This window comes from Vicia villosa, linkage group LG4, assembly GCF_029867415.1.
Source record: "Vicia villosa cultivar HV-30 ecotype Madison, WI linkage group LG4, Vvil1.0, whole genome shotgun sequence".
Classification (NCBI taxonomy): Eukaryota; Viridiplantae; Streptophyta; class Magnoliopsida; order Fabales; family Fabaceae; genus Vicia; species Vicia villosa.
The window spans coordinates 14564972-14585678 of NC_081183.1; the positions used below are offsets into that span (position 1 = coordinate 14564972).

General features: G+C 36.1%; 2 protein-coding genes across 3 annotated transcripts; one reads left to right on the forward strand and one right to left on the reverse strand.

Moving 5' to 3' along the window:
- Positions 1–1823: 1823 nt before the first annotated feature.
- LOC131594557 (vesicle transport v-SNARE 11-like) lies at positions 1824–5375 on the reverse strand. Its single transcript, XM_058866727.1, has 6 exons — positions 5214–5375; positions 4917–5032; positions 3192–3250; positions 2920–3108; positions 2638–2808; positions 1824–2276 (listed from the first exon to the last, which is right to left on the reverse strand). Exons 2-6 carry the CDS (start codon positions 5008–5010, stop codon positions 2124–2126), a joined length of 666 nt encoding a protein of 221 aa, XP_058722710.1. The 5' UTR covers positions 5011–5032; positions 5214–5375; the 3' UTR covers positions 1824–2123.
- Positions 5376–9588: 4213 nt separating this feature from the next.
- LOC131594558 (CSC1-like protein HYP1) lies at positions 9589–14228 on the forward strand. 2 transcript variants are annotated; one of them, XM_058866728.1, is made up of 11 exons: positions 9590–9754; positions 10287–10662; positions 10821–10973; positions 11116–11179; positions 11288–11497; positions 11606–11794; positions 11989–12287; positions 12516–12792; positions 12933–13208; positions 13293–13526; positions 13760–14228. In XM_058866728.1, the coding sequence occupies exons 2-11, from the start codon at positions 10382–10384 to the stop codon at positions 13916–13918; spliced, it is 2142 nt and encodes a 713-aa protein (XP_058722711.1). In that variant the 5' UTR covers positions 9590–9754; positions 10287–10381; the 3' UTR covers positions 13919–14228. The 2 variants fall into 2 exon arrangements, with proteins under 2 accessions (XP_058722712.1, XP_058722711.1); XM_058866729.1 differs by lacking the exon at positions 11606–11794 and having other exon boundaries at positions 9589–9754.
- Positions 14229–20707: the final 6479 nt, after the last annotated feature.

A 20707-nucleotide genomic window follows, 5' to 3' on the forward strand; every position in this document is an offset into this window, starting at 1 on the left:
TGCTCAAACTATTGCTTTCCATGAAAATTCTATTGATGTGTGGAATGATCTCAAAGAAAGATTTTCCAAGATTTATCGTGTTCGTATAGCTCATTTGCGTTTTCAATTGAATAACATGAAACAAGGTTCCAAAACCGTGCTTGAGTATTTCATTGAAATGAAAGCTCTTTGGGATGAAATCAATGCTTATCGTCTTATTCCTTCATGTACTTGTCCTCATCCGTGTAGATGTGAAGCCAAGAGGTCTGCAAGACAATACATCCTTGAAGACCAAGTCATTCAATTTCTCACTAGATTAAACGATCAATTTTCAATAATTAAACTTAAATTTTGCTTATGGAATATGTACCATCTATCAATAAAGTATAATCTTCAGGGGCATAAAAAGAAAACAATTACAATTCTACACCAGTTGTGGAGGATCCTATACTTGCCAATGCTTATGATTCAAAGAAAGCTTTTGGTCGAGGTAAAGGTACCAATCATAATAGAGGGAATTCAAGGTATTGTACACATTGCCACAAGTATCGCCACACTATGGAATTCTACTATCAAAAGCATGGACATCCAAATATAAACAAATCTCATTCTTGCGGTTATTATTCTACTATCTAAAAATGAATAGAGTATTTGCTGGTACATTATGGGGCCAAAGTCTAGAAGAGAAAACAACACAATAAGGGTTTGTTTAATGGTGAATGTTTGAGTGTTGAGAGTATGTTTCTTTTAAGGTCTCAGGTTCGAATTATGTTAAATATTAACAATTCTTATGTTGAGTCAGTTCATAAAAAGCTTTGCTCTGGCTTTAAATGGATCACTCGCTAGTGGATAATAGAATTAATCATCTTAGATTAGTTGACCTTACGACTTTAAATGAGTCACTCACTAGTGAATAATAGAATTGATTCTCTTAGATTAATTGGTCGTAGAACGTGATACCAAGATTTTAGAGAAAAGAAAACAGAATCAGAAAGGGAATGAAACACCCCTTAAATCATCATCAAATACTTATCAAACTAGATGAAGGATTATGATTCGATAAACATGAAGAATCTTGATCCTCTAATTCAGACTCAACAAACTTTGAATCTTCACAACAAGACTCCATCCAGAAACATTGTCATTACCTTTATTATTATCATATTCACAAAATAACACTCGAATTCATATGAACCATTCTTCTAGCCATTTCTAAACCTTTCAATAAACTCCAAAGCAATAAACTCCAAAGCTCAGCGTCCGCGGCGTGCATTCTTCGTTGAAGCCGTGGTATTGTTATACAAGTGCAAATATGGCAGAAACCTTTCCCAGAACGTGCACTGTTCCTTGTGTTCCTCCACACCCACATATTATAACTAGTTTTACTAGAAATAAAAAATTATATTTTAAGAATTAATTTTATGAAGACCAAAAATTTATTTAGTCTTCTATTTATTTTCAACATCCTACCAACACAACCAATTTTATTTATATAACCTCTATATATTCACTCACACAGCTTTAACAATATCAATTTTTTTGTCAGTTGAAATTAGAATTTGTGGAAGACAACTAAATTTAATGTACAGAAAAGCAAATTTAATGTACAGCAAAGCAAGATTTCGCAGGATCTTCTCAACTCGTTGGAATAATTGAAATTGGCAAAAACATAGTGAAGAGTATTTCATATGCATGTTCCAAACAGCTTTTTTAGACATTCTGATAACCAGGTTAAAGTTTTATCAGCAATGCCTGTTAATTTGAACATTGTTATCAACAACATTGTAAGCAGTAGATTTACATGCAGCACTGTGTCGAGTAGCAACATTACTTACTCAGATAGATTAGAGGCAAATATCGGTTAAATTCAAACAGTATGGCCACAAAGAATTCCGGTTTCATGATTAAAATCATGCAACAATAGGTCAAAAAATACAAATTTCATACATTACAACCCCGGCATAAGACTCAAGTGAATGCTGCCTGTCTCCCTCGAAAGAATCCAAGTTAGCTTGCAGCACCGCACAATGCAAACATCTTTTCTGCCCACTCACAAATCAGAATAAGACAAAAGGGAACAAAAAAACATCATTGAATCTTGTGATATTTTATGAACCATTATGAGGAAAAATATGCATATTTGGCTATTTAACAAGTTTGAAGTATAGGATCACGATGATAGCAACAACCAGAACAAGCACAATGCAGCCAATGATCCATTTGTTCTTGTCCATTCTTCTTGACATGTTTGTCATAATTTTCTTGCTCTTTCCTATGTTATCATCCACTCCATGAAGCTGCATGTGGGCATATAAGCATCAGTAAACTAAAGGGATACTTTCACCACTACGATTCGGAGAAAACATCGGTTAATATTGTTGCTCAAAGTTTAAAAACAATATGAGTTAACATTAGTCATGAATCATGATCCAACTATACATAAAATTGAGATATAAGAAATAGAACCAACAACTGCAACTAGATAGTTGGCATGTAAACATAAAAAATAGAAAGATGAAGTTCCCATGAAATTTCCAGAATAACGCAGGTAAGATACAGAGTATGCATATAGGAATTACTTACTGAACAGGAAATGAAGCACGTTCTAGTTGAATCAGAAACACATCATAATCATAAACAAGAAATAGAAAAGATTACCGTGTTATGCGCATGCAATAGAGATTGTCGCTGTGAATGCAAATCTTGGAGAATAGAAACACCCAGCTCTTCAGTTTCCAGCATTGTTCTCCTACTATCCTTAACGCGTTCACCAGTCTTGTTCAATCTCTCAGTTGATGTCATTAATCTTGTTCTCTGATCAGCTGATGCCTAATGCAATCCCAAAGAAAGGGGATCGTCAGATTGTTTCCTCAATAATTTCACAGCATAATGAATCAGTTATGAGAGCATAAAAAAAGAATGTTAGAAAATGAATCATACTGTTATAGCATCTGCCATGCCTGATTCCAACAACTCATCCCGTGCAGAAGGATTCAAGTTTCCAGATACAATTTTCTTAATTTCACTTTTAAGGTTGTTTAGATCTGATTTATACTCCCGCAACTTCGCAAGAAGTACACCCTTGATATTTGGCTGCAAACTTCTTGCCTCAAGGTCCATTTTTCGAATCTACAAATTCATTAAAACAACTATATTGAAATCTCAGTCTACAAGAAAAAAGCCAACTTTCCAAAAGAAGAAAAAAAAAATACCAAAGCTTCTGCTTCATCAATTCCAGCCTTTATTTCAGAAACTTTTTGTTTCTTTTGCTCTGCAGATCAAACAGAAAATGACAATTATAATTAAGTATACACTATTCCAAGAAAAATGATAAGTTCGACTTTTCCTTTAGTTATTTCTTCAACAATTAAGATATTATTTCATTGGTATGTTTGAATTCATAGGGATTGCTAATGATCACCCTTGTCACGTAAAATAGTATTAGAATTCACGTTAAGATGAACGCATTAGAATGCGTCAACCACCCAATCAATTGACAAAAAGAAGAAGAAAAAAAACAAGGGGCATCGACAAATTAACTAAATGGAGGAGTACTTTAATCCCTATAGTCAAGAACAAATGTGACATGCCAAACCATGTGGATTATAGAGGAACTCTACTCACTAGTCATGCTAAGAGGTTTAACAAGAGAAAGAGAGCAATTCAATGGAGATTTAGACAAAAAGACCAACATCCCAGAAAATCAATTTAGTTTTATGTCGGGTATGGAAGCCATATACAGTAGTACTTACTAAAAAACTACATATGGTTTGCATTGTTTAGAAAAGGACGTAGATAAAATACTTAATAAGGTTTTGAGAAAACCTTTTGAGAAAAAGGTATTTGAATAACATTCGAGCAATATTAAATATGTATGAAGGGGTTGCAAAGAATCAACACGAGAATAAAGTAAGTGTAGCAAAGATGAGGATATTGCGTTGGATGTGTAGTAAGACTAGACAGAATAAGATTTGAAATTACAATATTAAAGAGAGTGTTGGGGTATCACCTATAGTAGAAAAGGTAGTGGAAAATAGGCTTAAGTGGTTTCGACAGGTAGAGAGTAGATGTATAGATTATGTTGTAAGGAGAGCAGATCAGATGGAGATGAGTCAAACAACTAGAGGTAGAGGAAGATCTAGAAAAACTAATAAGAAAGATCTCGAGATTAACGAATTGGATAGAAACATGGTATTTGATAGAACATTATGGCGGAATTTGATCCATGCAGCCGACCCCGCTTAGAGGGATAAGGCTTGGTTGTTGTTGTTATGAAGGGGTCGCAACTAATATGAGAACACATAGTAGAGTTACCGAAGATTTTTTTATAACTATAGGTGTTTGGTTCCAGATGTGCATGCTTTTTACCCAGAATAAATTGGAGTGTTAATAGAATAAACATATGAAAACTCAGAGATATAGAGACGAGCTTTAGAAACAAGCAACTTATGCCCAAGTAGAAATAAACTAAAATATATGGAATGCCAAATTTAGCACACAAATCCTAATGTGGAGATAAAGTAACAAGAGAAAAGAGAGAAGTGTCGGTCATAAAAAAAAAAAAAAAAAAAAAAGATGGATGAAATGGAGAAACACTTCAGGTATTGTTTGTGATAGGAAATTGTCTTTCAGCTTCCTGCATAGCTATTAGACCTATGATGCCATGTAAAACTGAATGTTGGACGACATAGCGCCAACGCGAAAGTAAACCTAGTGTTTGAAATATGAGAATGTTACGATGGATGAGTGCTTATGCTTATGCAAGACAAAATAGGAATAGAAACACAATCACTCGAAGAAAACAACTGGTAGCCTTCATTGTTTACGTTATTTAGACATTCGAAGAAGATTTGTGGAATCATTATAATCATAATCAGAAACCCGGAAGCAACAATCGCAAAACAAAACTTGAAGAAAAAGTAACACAAAAAAAGTACCTCCATTAAGAGCAGTAGCCGCAGTGCATTTTTTGGATAGATTAGCCGAAAGTTCACAGTAGTGGCGTTCGTATCCCTCGAACACGTTACTCATTGTTCACAATTTTCTACTCCTTCTGTTCAATTCACGATCAACCAAAACTTTAATTTCAGAAAAACGGAATTGGAACCTAGGGATCTAGAATCATCACACACCGAAACCCTAATTCGATCATGGAAACATAAAAGTTGATAAATCATTGCGATGTGAAAATTCGAGAATCAAAAGGTAAGAGAGATCGAAACCGAGATGCTTACATGCGGTGGTCGGAGGATCGGAGATTGCGGTGGTCGGAGAAGAAACGGCGGGAAAATTGACCGGAAAATGATTGCGGAGAAGTTGAATTGAGTGCGTTTCGTGTTTGTGTGAAGTATTAAACGACACTGCGGGTTGAATCAGTGAGGACGAAACAAAATGGTAAGTAATGATTAAAAGTACATTATCTGTAATAGTTAATTACTTTTTTATTACTCAAAATAATTAATTTTATTAGTGGAACTGCGGAGTATGACTAAGGAGGCTGTCGTGACTTTTTCTTTGTTTTGTAGTAATAGGGGCAACAAATGTAGTATAATGGAATTCAATATATCTCATTCTTCCCATCTTCAAATTTCATTAGTTTAATTTAGAGTGTGTGTAATGGGATAAAATAGTCAATCATAGATTCAAAAGAGGAGAATTCAAGACATTAAAGATATATTGTTTAACTCTGTACCACACTTAATTCATGTCACGGATTGTTACTTATCATTAAAAGTCATTACACAGTTTTCCACATTCCATGTCGAAATGGCAAGGAACGCTCATAACTGACTCTCCTATAAAACTTGAAGTATTCTTTTTGAACCATAACTTATATTACCCCTCATTCTCTCACCGACTTGAGTTTTGTAGTGCTAACATTGTATGTCCACTTGCCCCGTCAGATCGGAGATTTGTTCTGCCATTTCAAAACTCTACTACATTATTTCACCAAGTATTTCTTGTTCCCTAGTGGAAGTGGTGTCGTTTGTGGGAATCAACTTTTGATTCCTGCGAGTTTCCACAACCAAATCCCTTATGATGCAAAGTGATGAATCTCGACAACATTTACACTCGAACAAGGAAGATAACTTCTAATTTAGTCGCAGAAAAAGTCATAGCTCCTCTAGCATCTATATCATCTCCTACCTTAGTCGTTGACTCAGTTGGCATTCGATCTTCTAGCAAGAAAGTGATCCACCACAAAGTTCACTCAAATAGTTAACAACAGTCGAAAGATTAGAAGAAGATTGACATATTCTAGGGTTTCGAGACCACAAAAAGGTGGATGAAACACATATTGTGATGTTTCCATTAGTCATTATCAACATTCATAGCCAATCATTCAATATTAGGGATCCTCATCGATTACATAAGTTCATGTGACCTAATGTACCTTAGAGTCTTCACATGATTAGGATTGCGCATGAAATATTTGAAGTCGTGCAAAGGTGGGAACCCTCTATCATTCAGTGACTCCTTAACTCGTATACGTGAAATCATAGACCTACCCGTCTCGTTCGGGAAGGTAAAAACAAATGGATCATGAAAGTGTGCTTCCTCATCATCCCTTGCAAAAATGTGTACAACGACATCTTGAGAATGTTGTTTATGGAGACATTAAACACAATGGCCTCCATGGTCCATTTGAAGATGAAATATCACTAAAGTTCGGGTGACTCAATTGTTATTGCAGCCATTTTATATGGAGCTCTCATTATACACGAGACAATATTGAAGAATCCACTCGTGACCGTTGTCACCTCTAAGAGGGGGGAAGAAGGTTTAAGGAGCAGATGGTGTGGTCGATCTTGACGTATGAGAAGACAAAATTCTATTGGATAAATAAGTTAGTATGTAAATGGGTATCTAGACGGAGACCTTGAGGCCAGTTTCAGATGACGAGTAAGAAATTGTCCAACTTAATGACAACCCGACACTGTCGGTCCGAGTAGGTGTTAATCTGCTGATTGTGGTGAAGAAGGAACTCATTGAATACCTCAGAGCCAACATCGAACTTTTTGTAATTTCTCTCAACAAAATGTCGGGCATAACATGCCATAAGCTAAACATCAATATGTCCGCTTGAGACGTGTCCCAACGAGGAAGACGTCAGTCAACCATGAAGAAAATCCAAGTTCTGCTTAAAGCTAACTTTATCTTCGAAGTTAGGTACACTTAATGACTCTCTAATGTCCCAATAGACATAATAGCCTCATGAAGGTGGATAATGTAAGTTGATTACATCGACCTCAACTAGGCATGCCCTGCAGATTTGTATCCACTTCCAAACATAGACAAGTTGGTAAGTAGTTTAGCCAGTTGCAAACTCTTGTTATTTAAGGGTGTGTTGTTCCGTAATAACCAAATATTAATATATGAGTTGGATATAGAGAAACAACTTTCATGATTGAACGAGCCAATTATCAATACAATGTTAATTGCTAGATGAAACATGCCAGAGGACCCTTCGGCCTAAAGAATGTAGCGAAAACACTAGAAGTTTATAAGGATGCAATGATCATAAATTCCACTAAGGAAGAGCTACATGATAAGCACCTCACTAGCGTATTTAGGAAAATTCGATAGCGTGGATCTATGTACTTGCAGGTATGAAGCTGATGATCCTGCTGACAACCTTCCTAATGTTTTTATGACAACAACGATAATGAATGTTGAAATCGATGGTGATATCTCTCCAAATCTTTTTTAATGGTGATTAACTTGAAGATATCTCAAGTCGCATTAAGTATAAGATTCTAGGTTCTAATAAAGTGCTTATATGAGTGGTACATCTGAAAAAGGAACTTGAAAGCATCAGAGTTCTAAAAAGAACAAATCAGTATCCCCTTTCATATCCGAGAGTCATCCAGAATAGACAAGACCAAGTATTGTCAATTCCACAAGGGACATGACTACAATACCAATGACCGCATCCAACTGAAGGATGTCATTGATGGGTTGATTAAGAGAGGTCGACTGTCTGAGTACGTGAAAGGGAAAAAAAGGGAGTCGCCCAGTGGTAAATCTTCCTCAAAATTTGTCGACGCTGGAACCAATGGTAAAGATAAAGCGACCAACAAGGGGAAACACTAGTATATTGCTGTCATCATTAGAGGGGCACCCTGATCAAACCTTCCTTCTAAGTGGACCATAAAGAAAAAGATCTATGAGATGTTGGTCGTCCCTGAAAAGGATGAAAATGCATCTATGAAAACCCCTGACCAACTTATGTTGGGGTTCTAAAACTCTCAAAAGGTGGGAGGAACTCTGTCGCTACACGAAAAAATACCCGAGCATTTAAACGTTCGAAATGGGCACAGAGTTTCCATCGAATTTTAGCTATTCCTACATAAAGGGAAAATAATGATAAAATCCTAAGGAAGGAGGATAATATGGTCATCGCAACCAAATACGACTTCGTGGGTTGGTTATGCGAGGGAAAGATATTAACACCCCACACATCCATTGTACTCAATGAGAACCGATTAGTTAACTAAGTTTGAATGTGTGCCTAAATGTTTGAGTTTTTTTTTTATGCTTGATTTATTTATTTATTTTTTATTGGATATTTACAAAAGGGATAATTATTCTAATCGCGAAGATTTCAAAATCTTGTGCCTATGTATACCCGGATGCAATGGAAAGTTTAGAGCCTTGTATTTTATGGTACAAAACGAGTGTTTATTGCTTGTTTTTTAATTTAGGAAAATGTTTCGACGCACGTGGAATGAAAAAAGGTTGATTTGAAATGAGTTTCGTCGCACAGGGACCGAAAAAGATTAATTGAATGTATTGAGGTTGATTTTAAGTGTTTTAAGTTTGAAAAACAACACGGCATACGCAAACCAATCGATTATTCGAGAAAAGTGTGGATGTACATTAACCCGTCCAACTATTTGGACAAGAATTATTTAATTTGATTGAGAAATATAGTTTTGACTATGTATAAGACTATATATACAGGTTGAAGATGAGAAAGGTTAATTTTAATTTGTGTTGTTTTTAATTTTTTTAATTAAAGTGCATTAAACATATTTTTGATTTTTTATTATTTTTGCATTATTTATTATATTTGATTTTTATGAGTATTTTTGGATAATTAAACTATAATACACTAATTAAAAAGACTACCTAAAAATAAAATAGGCCAAGCAAAATAAATATTAATTAAACTATATAATTAAAAAAAATTAATTAAACTAAGCAAACTAAACTAGATAAAATGAAATAAATAAAAAATTAGAGGAGATGCAAAAAGTAATGGAGAGTGTCTATAGTCCTAGGGCTCATTTCAAACAAACAAACCTTTTTAAAGCATAAAGCAGTGAAAAGCATAGACAACGACTTAGCAACTGAGTAGAGAAAACTAAAATAATGTTGTTATCTTTTTAAAAAGTTATGAGACTAAATAAATTTGAAAAAAAAAAAGAGAGTTAAATCAATTTTTATTTATCATTGAAAGAAAGGAAAAGAAAGAATGATTTTGATAAAATTAAAAAATATTATCCACATGGAAGCATCAAATTTATTACATAGATCAAGGATAGGAAAATTGCAAAAGCATATAAGAAAAGAATAAATTAGTAGCTACCGACTTAAAACATAAAGGGTTACCACGTGGAGATTGCTTATGAATGCCACCATTGAAGACACGTTGTTGTTTGTTCAACTCAATCCCTACTCCCTTGCATTCTCTCCTCTCTTGTCTTGACCACTTCACTTCTCACTATCACTTCTCTCTCTTTTCATTCTTCATAATCAACAAATTAATCAGGTATCTACCTTTTCCCTCTCTTAATTCTTCATTTTCTATATCCATTAGAATTTTTGATTAATTTGTTGTTAATATGAATATCATATCATATTTGTTTAATTTTTATGATCATGATCAATCACGGTAGCTGAATTATTAAATATAATGATGCAATGTTAATGCTTGATTTTCAAAAGATTGCATATAGACTTATTAACTCACCTTTGATTGATGGTTGTTGTCTGGATAATAATTTTCCAATGAAACCTCTGATAAAAGGCGTGTCTGGGTGCGCGTTGGACACCTGCACCGACATTTGTGATTAGTAATTAGGTTTAATTTATTCAATTTGAAAGTGATTAGTAATCAGGTATAATTTATTCAATTTTTTTCAAATTATTATCGGTGTCTATGTGTTTTTGTCAGAGTCGTATTCAGGGTGTCTGTGCTATGCTGCATAGTTTCATATCATATTATCTTAAATACAAGGATTTTTATATTGATTCTGTTCCTAGTGAAGTATTAATGAATTGATGTATTATTATTTATGCAGGTTCAACAATTAAGGGATTCAATTTCAGGCCTAATATATTTGTATGAGTGAAAAGAGTTGATCCGGTGGTTTTGGTTTCGATCTAGATTTCGAGAATGATTCTCTCAGCTCTTTTAACTTCGGTTGGAATTAATCTTGGTCTATGTTTTCTGTTTTTCACTTTATATTCTATATTGAGAAGACAGCCGGGTAATATCACTGTATACGCACCACGCCTAGTTGCTGAAGGAAAAGTTAAAGAGGGCGGTCAATTTAACTTGGAACGCCTCTTACCTACTGCTGGTTGGGTGAGAAAGGCATGGGAGCTTAGCGACGAAGAGTTTTTATCGAATGCAGGCTTAGATGCCTTTGTCTTCATGCGCATGTTTGTCTTTAGGTAATGTAATAGTATAAAATAGAAGTGATCGATTGTAATGTGTCAGTGTCAGTATTATGTTGGTGCCATGTCGCACAATGGACATGGCTTCAATCAGAAGTGTCAGTGTTACATAGTATTTGACTGACCCCTTTTCTTGTTTTCGTGGTATCGTGCAGCTTAAAGATATTTACTTTTGGTGGAATTATCGGGATGTGCGTTCTTCTTCCGATAAATTATTTGGGGAGTCAGCTAAGTGATGATTCTTCAGATTTTCAACACAAGTCTTTGGATTCGTTCAGTATTTCTAATGTTAATAACGGTTCAAACAGGTGAATATTACGGATCAAAATAGTGTTAATTCTTGGTTATTATTCATTCATGATGTAGACCGAAACACATATATGATATATTGATATGTTGGACTCATCTAACGAGAATTCTGATACCTCGTTTTGATCGACCTTTATTAAGGTTATGGATACATTTTTCTGCTGCATATGTTTTCACCGGAGTTGTTTGCTATCTTCTTTATTATGTAAGTTTCATCGGTCAAGTTCGCCTTGTGAATGCCGTCATATTTTTCCTCGTATTTTTAAAGTTACTGATTGGATTATTTTCTCTTTAATTTTAATCTCTTTTATAGGAATATCTGTACATTTCCTCAAAACGAATTGCTTGCTTTTATTCATCCGAGCCACAGCCTCATCACTTTACATTGTTAGTCCGTGGTATTCCTATTCCACCGGGAAGCACATGTACCGATGCTGTTGAGCGTTTTTTCTCGGAGTATCACCCTTCTACGTATCTGTCACATTCAGTCGTTCGTCGAAGCAACAGACTTCAAAATCTTATTGTAAGCGGTCTTCTGCAGCTCCAATCTTAGAAACGGTTTTCTTGTCATGAATATGAACTTCTATGAACTTATGCCATAATTTTTATTATTGAAGTTTATTCTTTGAAGACTGATGCAGATAAATTGTACAAAAAGCTTACTAATCTTAAACAAAAAAACGATGCTCCTAAACGGAAGACGCGTGAAGGGTGTTTGGGACTTTTTGGACCTAAAGTTGATATTTTAGATCACTATGAAAGGAGACTAGGAAATGTAGAAGATAATGTGAGAATGGAACAGTCCTCATTGGCATCAATGGTAACCATAATGTCTAGACATTATTAACTTACAATAAAGTTCGTGTGTATTGTGTCAAAATATCATTAAAATCGTGTGTCGAAACAAAACAGTTATTTATTCCTACAATAGATATAGTTTTTGTATAATTAGGTTGTTATTTACGATGCTGTCTAATTCGTCCACTTTTTATTGTAATGAATTTAAACTTATAGGAAGTTCCTGCGGCGTTCGTCTCATTTAAAACACGATTTGGTGCGGCAATAGCATTACATATTCAAGAAGGTGTCAATCCAACAGAGTGGATTACCGAGGAAGCTCCCGAACCACATGATGTTCATTGGCCTTTCTTCACCGTTTCTTTCCTTAAAAGATGGATCAGCAAGCTCGTGGTTTTTGTTGCATATTCTACTCTTACGATTTTGTTTTTTATCCCGGTTGCAATAGTACAAGGTCTTACTCATCTTGATCAGCTGGAAACACTGTTCCCATTTCTGAAAGGCGTACTAAGACTGTAAGTAGTATTATCAAGCACAGACACCAGAAATACGACACTGACACGTTGACACTGTTAATAATTTGAAAAACACAAGTGTCGGCGTCGGTTTCATACACCAACACCGACACAGACACGTCCTTTTTCAGAGGTGTCGGTGCTAGATAGTGAAGTATTGACTAATTTGAGTTTGTAAGCATAGAATGTATTCCGACTGAAGTAGACTTGACCGATATATGTTTGCAGATCGGTTGTAAGCCAAGTTATAACAGGATACCTTCCAAGTTTGATTCTTCAGCAGTTTCTATCCTTTGTTCCACCGACCATGATTATGCTTTCATCTTGGCAAGGATATATTTCATGGAGTCAGATACAAAAAAGTGCATGTACTAAAGTATTGTTGTTCACCATATGGAACATTTTCTTTGCGAATGTACTATCAGGGACGGCTCTCTATCGAGTCAACATCTTTCTTGAGCCGAAGAACATCCCCCGAGTATTAGCAGAAGCTGTACCATCACAGGTGAGAATGAATTTAGTTACAAAAGTAGAGTGGCATGGCAAAACAACCGATTTTCATTGAATATTAGTGTAAAATTGGTTTACACGGATATTGAATATCCTTTAAATCCCTTTTTCAATATATTCTATGTATTTGTGCAGGCATCATTCTTCATAGCATATGTTGTGACATCTGGATGGACCGGCATAGCATCGGAACTCTTTCAATTAACTACACTCATTTACAATTTTTTAAGTCGAACTTTTTGTAGAAACAGTGATGACGATTTCGAGCCCCCATCAATTCCTTATCATAGCGAAATTCCTAGGATTCGTCTCTTCGGTCTTCTTGGTGTGACATACTTCCTTCTGGCTCCACTCATACTTCCATTTGTCTTGATATACCTTTGTTTGGGATACATCATTTTCCGCAACCAGGTTCGCATATTGCTGTTTCGCCAATATGTTTTTCATGATATTCGTGGCTATACATACATCGGTTAATATCTTTTTTGGTGACAGTTTTTGAAAGTTTATGTGCCGAAATTTGAGACTGGAGGAGAGTTTTGGCCTACGGTGCATAACTCGACAATATTTTCATTGGTGCTAATGCATGTAATAGGCATTGGAATTTTTGGTTTGAAGAAACTTCCTCTAGCATCAGGATTGATTCTTCCTCTTCCGATTCTCACACTTCTATTCAACGAGTATTGCCGGAAACGGTTCCTCCCTATATTCAAGCAATTTCCAGCTGAGGTACCTTTAATGTTCATGACTAATGATGAATTACATTCTCGTAATATTTGTTATCATTTCCGTATTCTTTAAAGAGCTTTTGTTGCTCATGAAGCAATGGAATAAATACACACCGACAGTGAGAACGTAGCCACACGTGTCAGTGTCATGTTGGTATCAAAGACTCAAAGACTGACACGTGTCAAACATCAGACTAACACGTTTTTTGAATGAATATTTCTTATCTTATGCAGTGTTTGATTAAGAAGGACAGAGCGGACGAAAACGAGCGTAATATGTCTGAATTTTACGAGAAGATGGCAAATGCATATAATGATCCAGCTCTAATGCCAATCAAATACTCAGAAAGATATGATAGTCAGAGATCTCCATTGCTTAGTTCTCAAGTTTAGTTCCTAGTTTATGAGTTTGGTTGTAACTAAGCAAGAAAATGTGCCTTCAGTTTGATTTTGTGTTTGATTTATTTGATTGTTCTTTGCAATGTGTTGTTGTAAATAGTTTGGTCAAGAGTGTTTGCTATGCTATTACTAGTGTGAAGCGAAAGATAATAACTCGATTAAGTCTCAAGTAGGTAGTTCAGTTGGCGAGACGAGAGACACCGAAAGAAGTTTAAGCAGAATGCCTAAGGTTTGAAATGTGCAAGATATAACTGCCTATTTACTTGACATTTATCAATGGAAAAAACAATGCAAACTTTTGTAATGGGAAGATATGATAGAGGACTATATGAAAAGGCAAAGTTGTGTTTGATGTTAGAACTTGGTAGCAGAAATTTTTCTAGCTAAAATAGTTTTGAATTTGTTTTAATTGGTAACATGTTGGTGGATGATTTAAATTGGTAAAATAGTTTTGGATAGGAACAAGGATAAAAAATTGGACCTTTTATTTAATATTGTATTAATAGAAATGTTAGTGTTTGATCTTAGCACTCCTAGAGTTTATTTAATATCTTATGGGCCATATGCTATAAGATTTCAGTTATTGAAAGTTTACGAGTTGGTTTTGTAATATTGAGTATATTATAAAATCAAATATTTTCATCAATATGATTAAATGAAGTTGAGTCTTTAGCACACATTTTTGAAAAAAAAATTTAAATAACTATGTTTAATAAAAAAAATATCAAAAAAATCATGTTTTCGGGGTATTTATCAAACTGTCTAGGTTTGGAACCGGCTGAAAGTGAATGCGCCAAATCATTTGGCGCATGCTTATGGAGATAGCCATTTCAAATGGCGCAAATGTGCAAAAATTAGGGCTAAATTTTTTAGCCATTTGAAATGGCGCATAAGGCCACCATTCAACACATAGGCGCCATTTCATCTGGCTCCTATGTGTTGGTTTATTTTTTTTTTTAAAAAAAAACACCCTTTTGTGTATTTTTGGGCGCCATTTTTGATTCCGGTCTATTAATTTCGGAAAAATATCTGATAAATCGATTTCAGAAAATGCGTAGTAACCCTGAATAATGTTGGCGATTTCAGTTATTCAATAAAGCACAATTTATTGATGAAAGACCGAGGAAAGGTTACAAGAGGTGGTTAGCGAAATCGATACATTGTCGTAAAAAAAATACAGAGTAGATTAAACTTGCGACGAGGTTGAGCCACGACTAGGGCATCTTTTTCTATTGTGCCCCACTTGACGACAAATGATGCATTTTCGTTCCATTTTGTTGTGGACGTCCATTTCGGTTCTAATACGTGTACTATTGGGGCGACCCTTTTTCTTTCGCCGCATTGCGTCGTTATGCCAAACTACCTCTCCATCATACTCAGGCCAGTAATCCTCCTTGGCTACCACTGGAAACGCAGCACTGTAAACTCGAAGCAATGTCTGAGTCTTGTAAATTGGAGACAGTAGTGATTTTGCGTCGCGGTGCGCATACGCACATGCAGTTATGACGTGTGAGCAAGGCATACGAAAAGCTTGAAACCTTCCACAGTCGCACCAATCTTCGTCCAGAAGAACCCTATATTGTTGTCTTGGCAAACCCTCATTGTGGTCAATTGTTTCGCGCACACTGAACGTGCGGTTGAATCGGTCGAAAGAAGTAACTTGATGAATGTTTGCTTTTGCCGTTTGCTGTTGCATAAATTTCATGCAACTATCACTTAATAGTTGACCAGATTGCCTAACATCACCCCATTTCCTGCCTCTCGTTGAGAAGAGCGAAGCCATCCTAAAGTAGGTAGCCTCCACTAGTGCTGTGATAGGAAGGTTACGAATGCCTTTGAAAACGCCATTCATGGATTCCACGAGATTTGTCGTCATATGGCCCCATCGCACGCCTTTGTCGTAAGCCCTTGTCCATTTCTCCCTATAAAGGTTATCTATCCAACTACCTGCCTCTGGATTTTTCATTACAATCTCACTCCGATAATGCTGGAATGTGGGTTGGGTCAATGCATAACCAGTATCGACCAGGGCCTTCCTAAGATGTCTGTCCTTGATCTCCCGCATGAAGTTCTTGGCGTTGTGGCGAATACAATAGACGTGTTTTGATGGCGGGTCATGCCATCCGTTTGCTGGATTATTATAGGCACTCTCAATGGAAGCGTGCCTATCGGAGATTAAACAGATGTCAGGCTGAGGAGCAACATGTTCTCGAAGGTTCCTTAGAAAAAAACTCCAAGCCGCCGTAGTTTCACCTTCGACAATTGCGAACGTCACTGGAAATATGTTGTTGTTCCCGTCTTGTGCAACCGCCATGAGCATGGTTCCTTTGTATTTACCGTATAACCATGTTCCATCAATTTGAAGTATGGGTTTACAATGTGCAAACCCTCGTACGCAAGGTTTGAACGCCCAAAAAAAGCCGATGGAATATTCCGTTTCCTTGGACAGGGTTTCCATCCGGGGCATGCGCGGGCAGTGTCTCTAGAATAGTAACAGTGCCAGGTGCGTAACTATGTAGCGCATTGAGGTATCGGGGAAGAATTTTGTATGACTCCTCCCAGTTGCCGTAGACTGTCTTCGCGGCGACATAAACGATCACGGTAAACGTGTGATAAACAGAACGTCATGCGGAACAGATGGCTATCTTGGTGATGGACGCCATTAAGCATTTTGTAGTGTTTTCCTTAATCAATTGTGTCGATGTATCGTTTCTTTAATCATTTGTAATCGATGTTTCATTTCTTTAATCAATTGTAACCGATGTTTCGTTTTCGATTATCAAATGGCAATTTACGTTTTGTGCACTACATTTTCAAAACTAAAAAAATAATTTGACAAATGAAAATTTATCGATATATATATATATATATACATAACTTAACTAATAAAAAAAAAGAAAAAAAGAAAAGAAAGAGGAACCCTAATGCGCCAAATGGTTTCACTACAACGAGGAAGGGCTTTTAAAGCGCTTTTTTTGGCCTTTAACAGCGCTTTAAAGCGCTGCCAAAGCCAGCGCTGGCATAGGCTACGAAAGCGCTTTTAAAAGCGCTCTGGTAGGCCCCCCTATAAGAGCGCTTTTCTGGAAAAAGCGCTCTTGTAGGCCCCCCTTTAAGAGCGCTTTTCAGGAAAAAGCGCTCTGGTAGGCCCCCCTTTAAGTGCGCTTTTTCCAGAAAAGCGTTGTGATAGGCCCCCCTGTGAGAGTAAAAAATAAAAAAAAACGCAACATACTAAAGCGCTTTTGTAAAAGCGCTCTTATAGGGTGGGCTTTAAGAGCGCTTTTTCCAGAAAAAGCGCTCTGATAGCCCCCCCTATAAGAGCGCTTTTACAAAAGCGCTTTAGTATGTTGCTTTTTTTTTTTTTTTTGCTTTTTTATTAATCTTTGGCAGCGCTTTTAAAAATAAACGCTTTAGTATGTGGGCCTTTAAGAACGCTTTTTAGAAAGCGCTTTAGTAGCTAAATGAGGTATTTTAATGTGCAGCCTGTAATTTAATCCTCCCAGTCGACCTGTAATATTTTTGACCTGTAATATGTTTTCAGCCTGTAATATTTTCGACCTGTAATTTATTTTCGACGATATTATTTCAGCCATCAGTAAGACAATATATATATATACTAATATAATACCATTATAATATCCAAAATTATATATATACATCATTACAACATCAATAATATTATAGTACTTCAATTCGACACAAATCCTACATGAAAAAGCGCTTAATATAAAAATGACACAAATCCTCTTTTATTTCTTCCAACTTAAGTTTCGGGTATCCAGCGGCACGGAATTCGTCAAGGTACTACAAAACAAAAACAAAATATGAATGATACATTTAGTTAAATGTAATAAATTATATGAAATTATCTTAAGTTATAAATTCATACCGTGAGCGGAATCTCTAATTGATTTGCCTGAAGGATTTCTTTCATAAACCTCAATACAAAGTATCCGCAATCGTAACTGTTTTTCTGTTGCGGACACTACATAGAAAAACAAATAAGATTCTATAGTTGTGCATTGTTTTATCAAGTAGCATAAATATATTATAAGCAACATTGTGAAAAATAATGTACCTGCACTTGGATCCAAGTAATGTTGCAAGATTTAGTTCGGGATACCTGTGCGTCCCGTTGACTTCGGAACACTTGTATTGATCTAATTAACAAATATATAAAAGCATATGTTTAGATCAATCCCACAAATAAGTAAATATATATATATAAATATACACGAATATATATTTAGAACGATCCCACTTACAAATCAACGATGTCCTTCATGGCCGGATAATTGGTCCATTCACCATTTACCGAATTCAGATAATACACGACTTCCCTTATAGGGTTGATAGCAAGCAGCAACCAGTGTGCTCTATAAATAAAAACAATAGGTTATATGAAAATTTTGCTATACACAAAAGAAACAGAGATTAGATGAACAAAGAATGAGAAACTAACCCTACTGGTCGGGTATTATACGCCCAAAGATGCAGACATTCTGTATTGCCGGTGGACATGAATCTATCGACTAATCGCCGTCTAACTGATTCCCGTTCTGAAGCAATTGCCATTCCGCTGCAGTGGGCGGAAGACACGAAACGGAATCTGTTAGACAACGGAGTCCCGCGCAACACTCTGTCATACAACAACCTTAAATAAAAACATAATAAACATTAGATTATTTTCATTGAAATGTGTAAATAAATTATATTGTGGGACTAATTAAATAATATATCGGATGAGGGAATATTACCGGATGTATGAGTGCATGTTATTGACGCCTAGTTGATCATGCTTAAAAATCTCCTCCAAGTCATCAAGTGTAATAAGTGACTTGAATTCAATACCGAAGACACTCTCATCCATAACGATTTCACGTAAAGCACCATCCTTCAAATCGGACATATCAACCATTGTTGCGAGCGTCGACCGGTACCGAGGCACAAAAGCACCGCCTTTTTTTCCCGCTGGCTTCGGAGGACCAGTGGGTGGTACGGTACGAACTTGCTGCGTCACTTGTTGTGACTCTCGAGCGGATGCCTAAAAATCATATAAGTTAGGTAAAATATAAAATCATGCAGATTTAGATTCAGATTAATTATTAACACTTTAAATGTACCTCTTTTAGTGATGCAACAGACTCCTCCTCCTGTAAAATCCCTTTACCCTTAACTGTGGGTTTTATAGGAGCAGTCTAAAATTAAAATGTAAAAAATAATTAATAAACGGTTTAGAATTGACATTCGAAAACTAAATGATTCATAATCGTTTTCAATATACCTCATCACTAATGGTAATGAGCTCCGAGGGCCATGCAACAAATGATCCTATTGCATCTCGCAACAATGTCGTCTCTGAGACCATGTCAGGTACCGGTAGCATCGCATCATGATCTACTACAACATCCACCGATACTTTCAGGTGTCCATCCGGGAGCGGTCTATGGTGAAGTAAATCTCCCAAAGTGTTGTGCACTTTTCCCTTGCCAACTAGTCGATAACTCGGTTCCGATAAGTATAGTTGGCAAGATGAAATGCCCTAAACCAATAGTAAATATAAAGTCATTATCATTAATAAAATAGAACAATTTAAAAGGAAAAAAAATTATAATTACCTCGGGAAATTTCCTTTGATAGTTGATACTAGCCTTATCACTAGTTTCTTTCACCAATGAAGTGTTGCACTTTTCTCTCATATACGCCTCTTTATCTCTTTGCAATTCAGAGACTTGTGCTTGCAATTCCGCCAACTTTTGCAACACTTCTTCATTTGAAGGATTTCTTCTCCTAGGACTCTTGTAAAAAGAGGTTGGAGTCACACCATGACCCTTACCCCTCACCCGACCGGGATACTCAGGAGCATCTAGTGCTCTACTAAGTACGCTCCCCTCACCGGTGGATGCCGATTGCGACAAGGTCTCCTGTAATTCATTTACATTAAAAAATCATTTATATATTAAAAAACATTTGATTTAATTAAAGACACAGTATTATACTTACACATTCAGTAAAAACTCTCTGAACTTCGGGATCGACAGCATGATCCTTGCCCACACGAGCTTCCCTCCACAACACATGTTCAGGAAGTGAGGTTTGCTCACTTTTAGTCTCCTCTAACTATGCATTGACACAAATGATAAAATCGTCAAATAAAACACATTTAGACAATTAATTAAAACGCATTTCTATTTACTTACAATTTTATCCTCCAAGCGTGCATATCCCAAACGCCCTTTTTTGTATGGATATGCGGGTTTGGATGCTCTCGCACTATTCTTGGCACTCCTTTTCCGAAAATCTTCATCTCTTTGCTCTACAAACTTAGCCCAATCTTCTTCACCAATGAAGATCTCATACTTTTTTGGCCGTCCCGGTGCCTCTTCAAGAAAGTTTCCATCTTTATCCTTAAGCTAAGTGTTTGTCAAAAAAGCTTTCCACCCTCTATATCTTTTGCCGGCCAAACCAAGTATGTAGCGTCTACGATCATCTGGTATCTCAAAAGTCCTCTGCAAAAAAACATACTCATAGTGTGTTAGTATAAGTAATTTAAACAATTTATCGTCAAGATAATAACAACAATTAACCATATATGATATATACCTGAAGCTCGTCCCAAATCGCTTTTTTTTTCGCATCCAAGTCTTCGCTTTTCAGATTCCATTTAGCTACAGAGACCGGAATATGCATACGAACAAGTGTACCAATATAACTTGTCAACTTTGCAGAATTAGGACCAATTGCTTGTTTATCAGAATTCCATTCCAATCGGTATACTAATCCTTG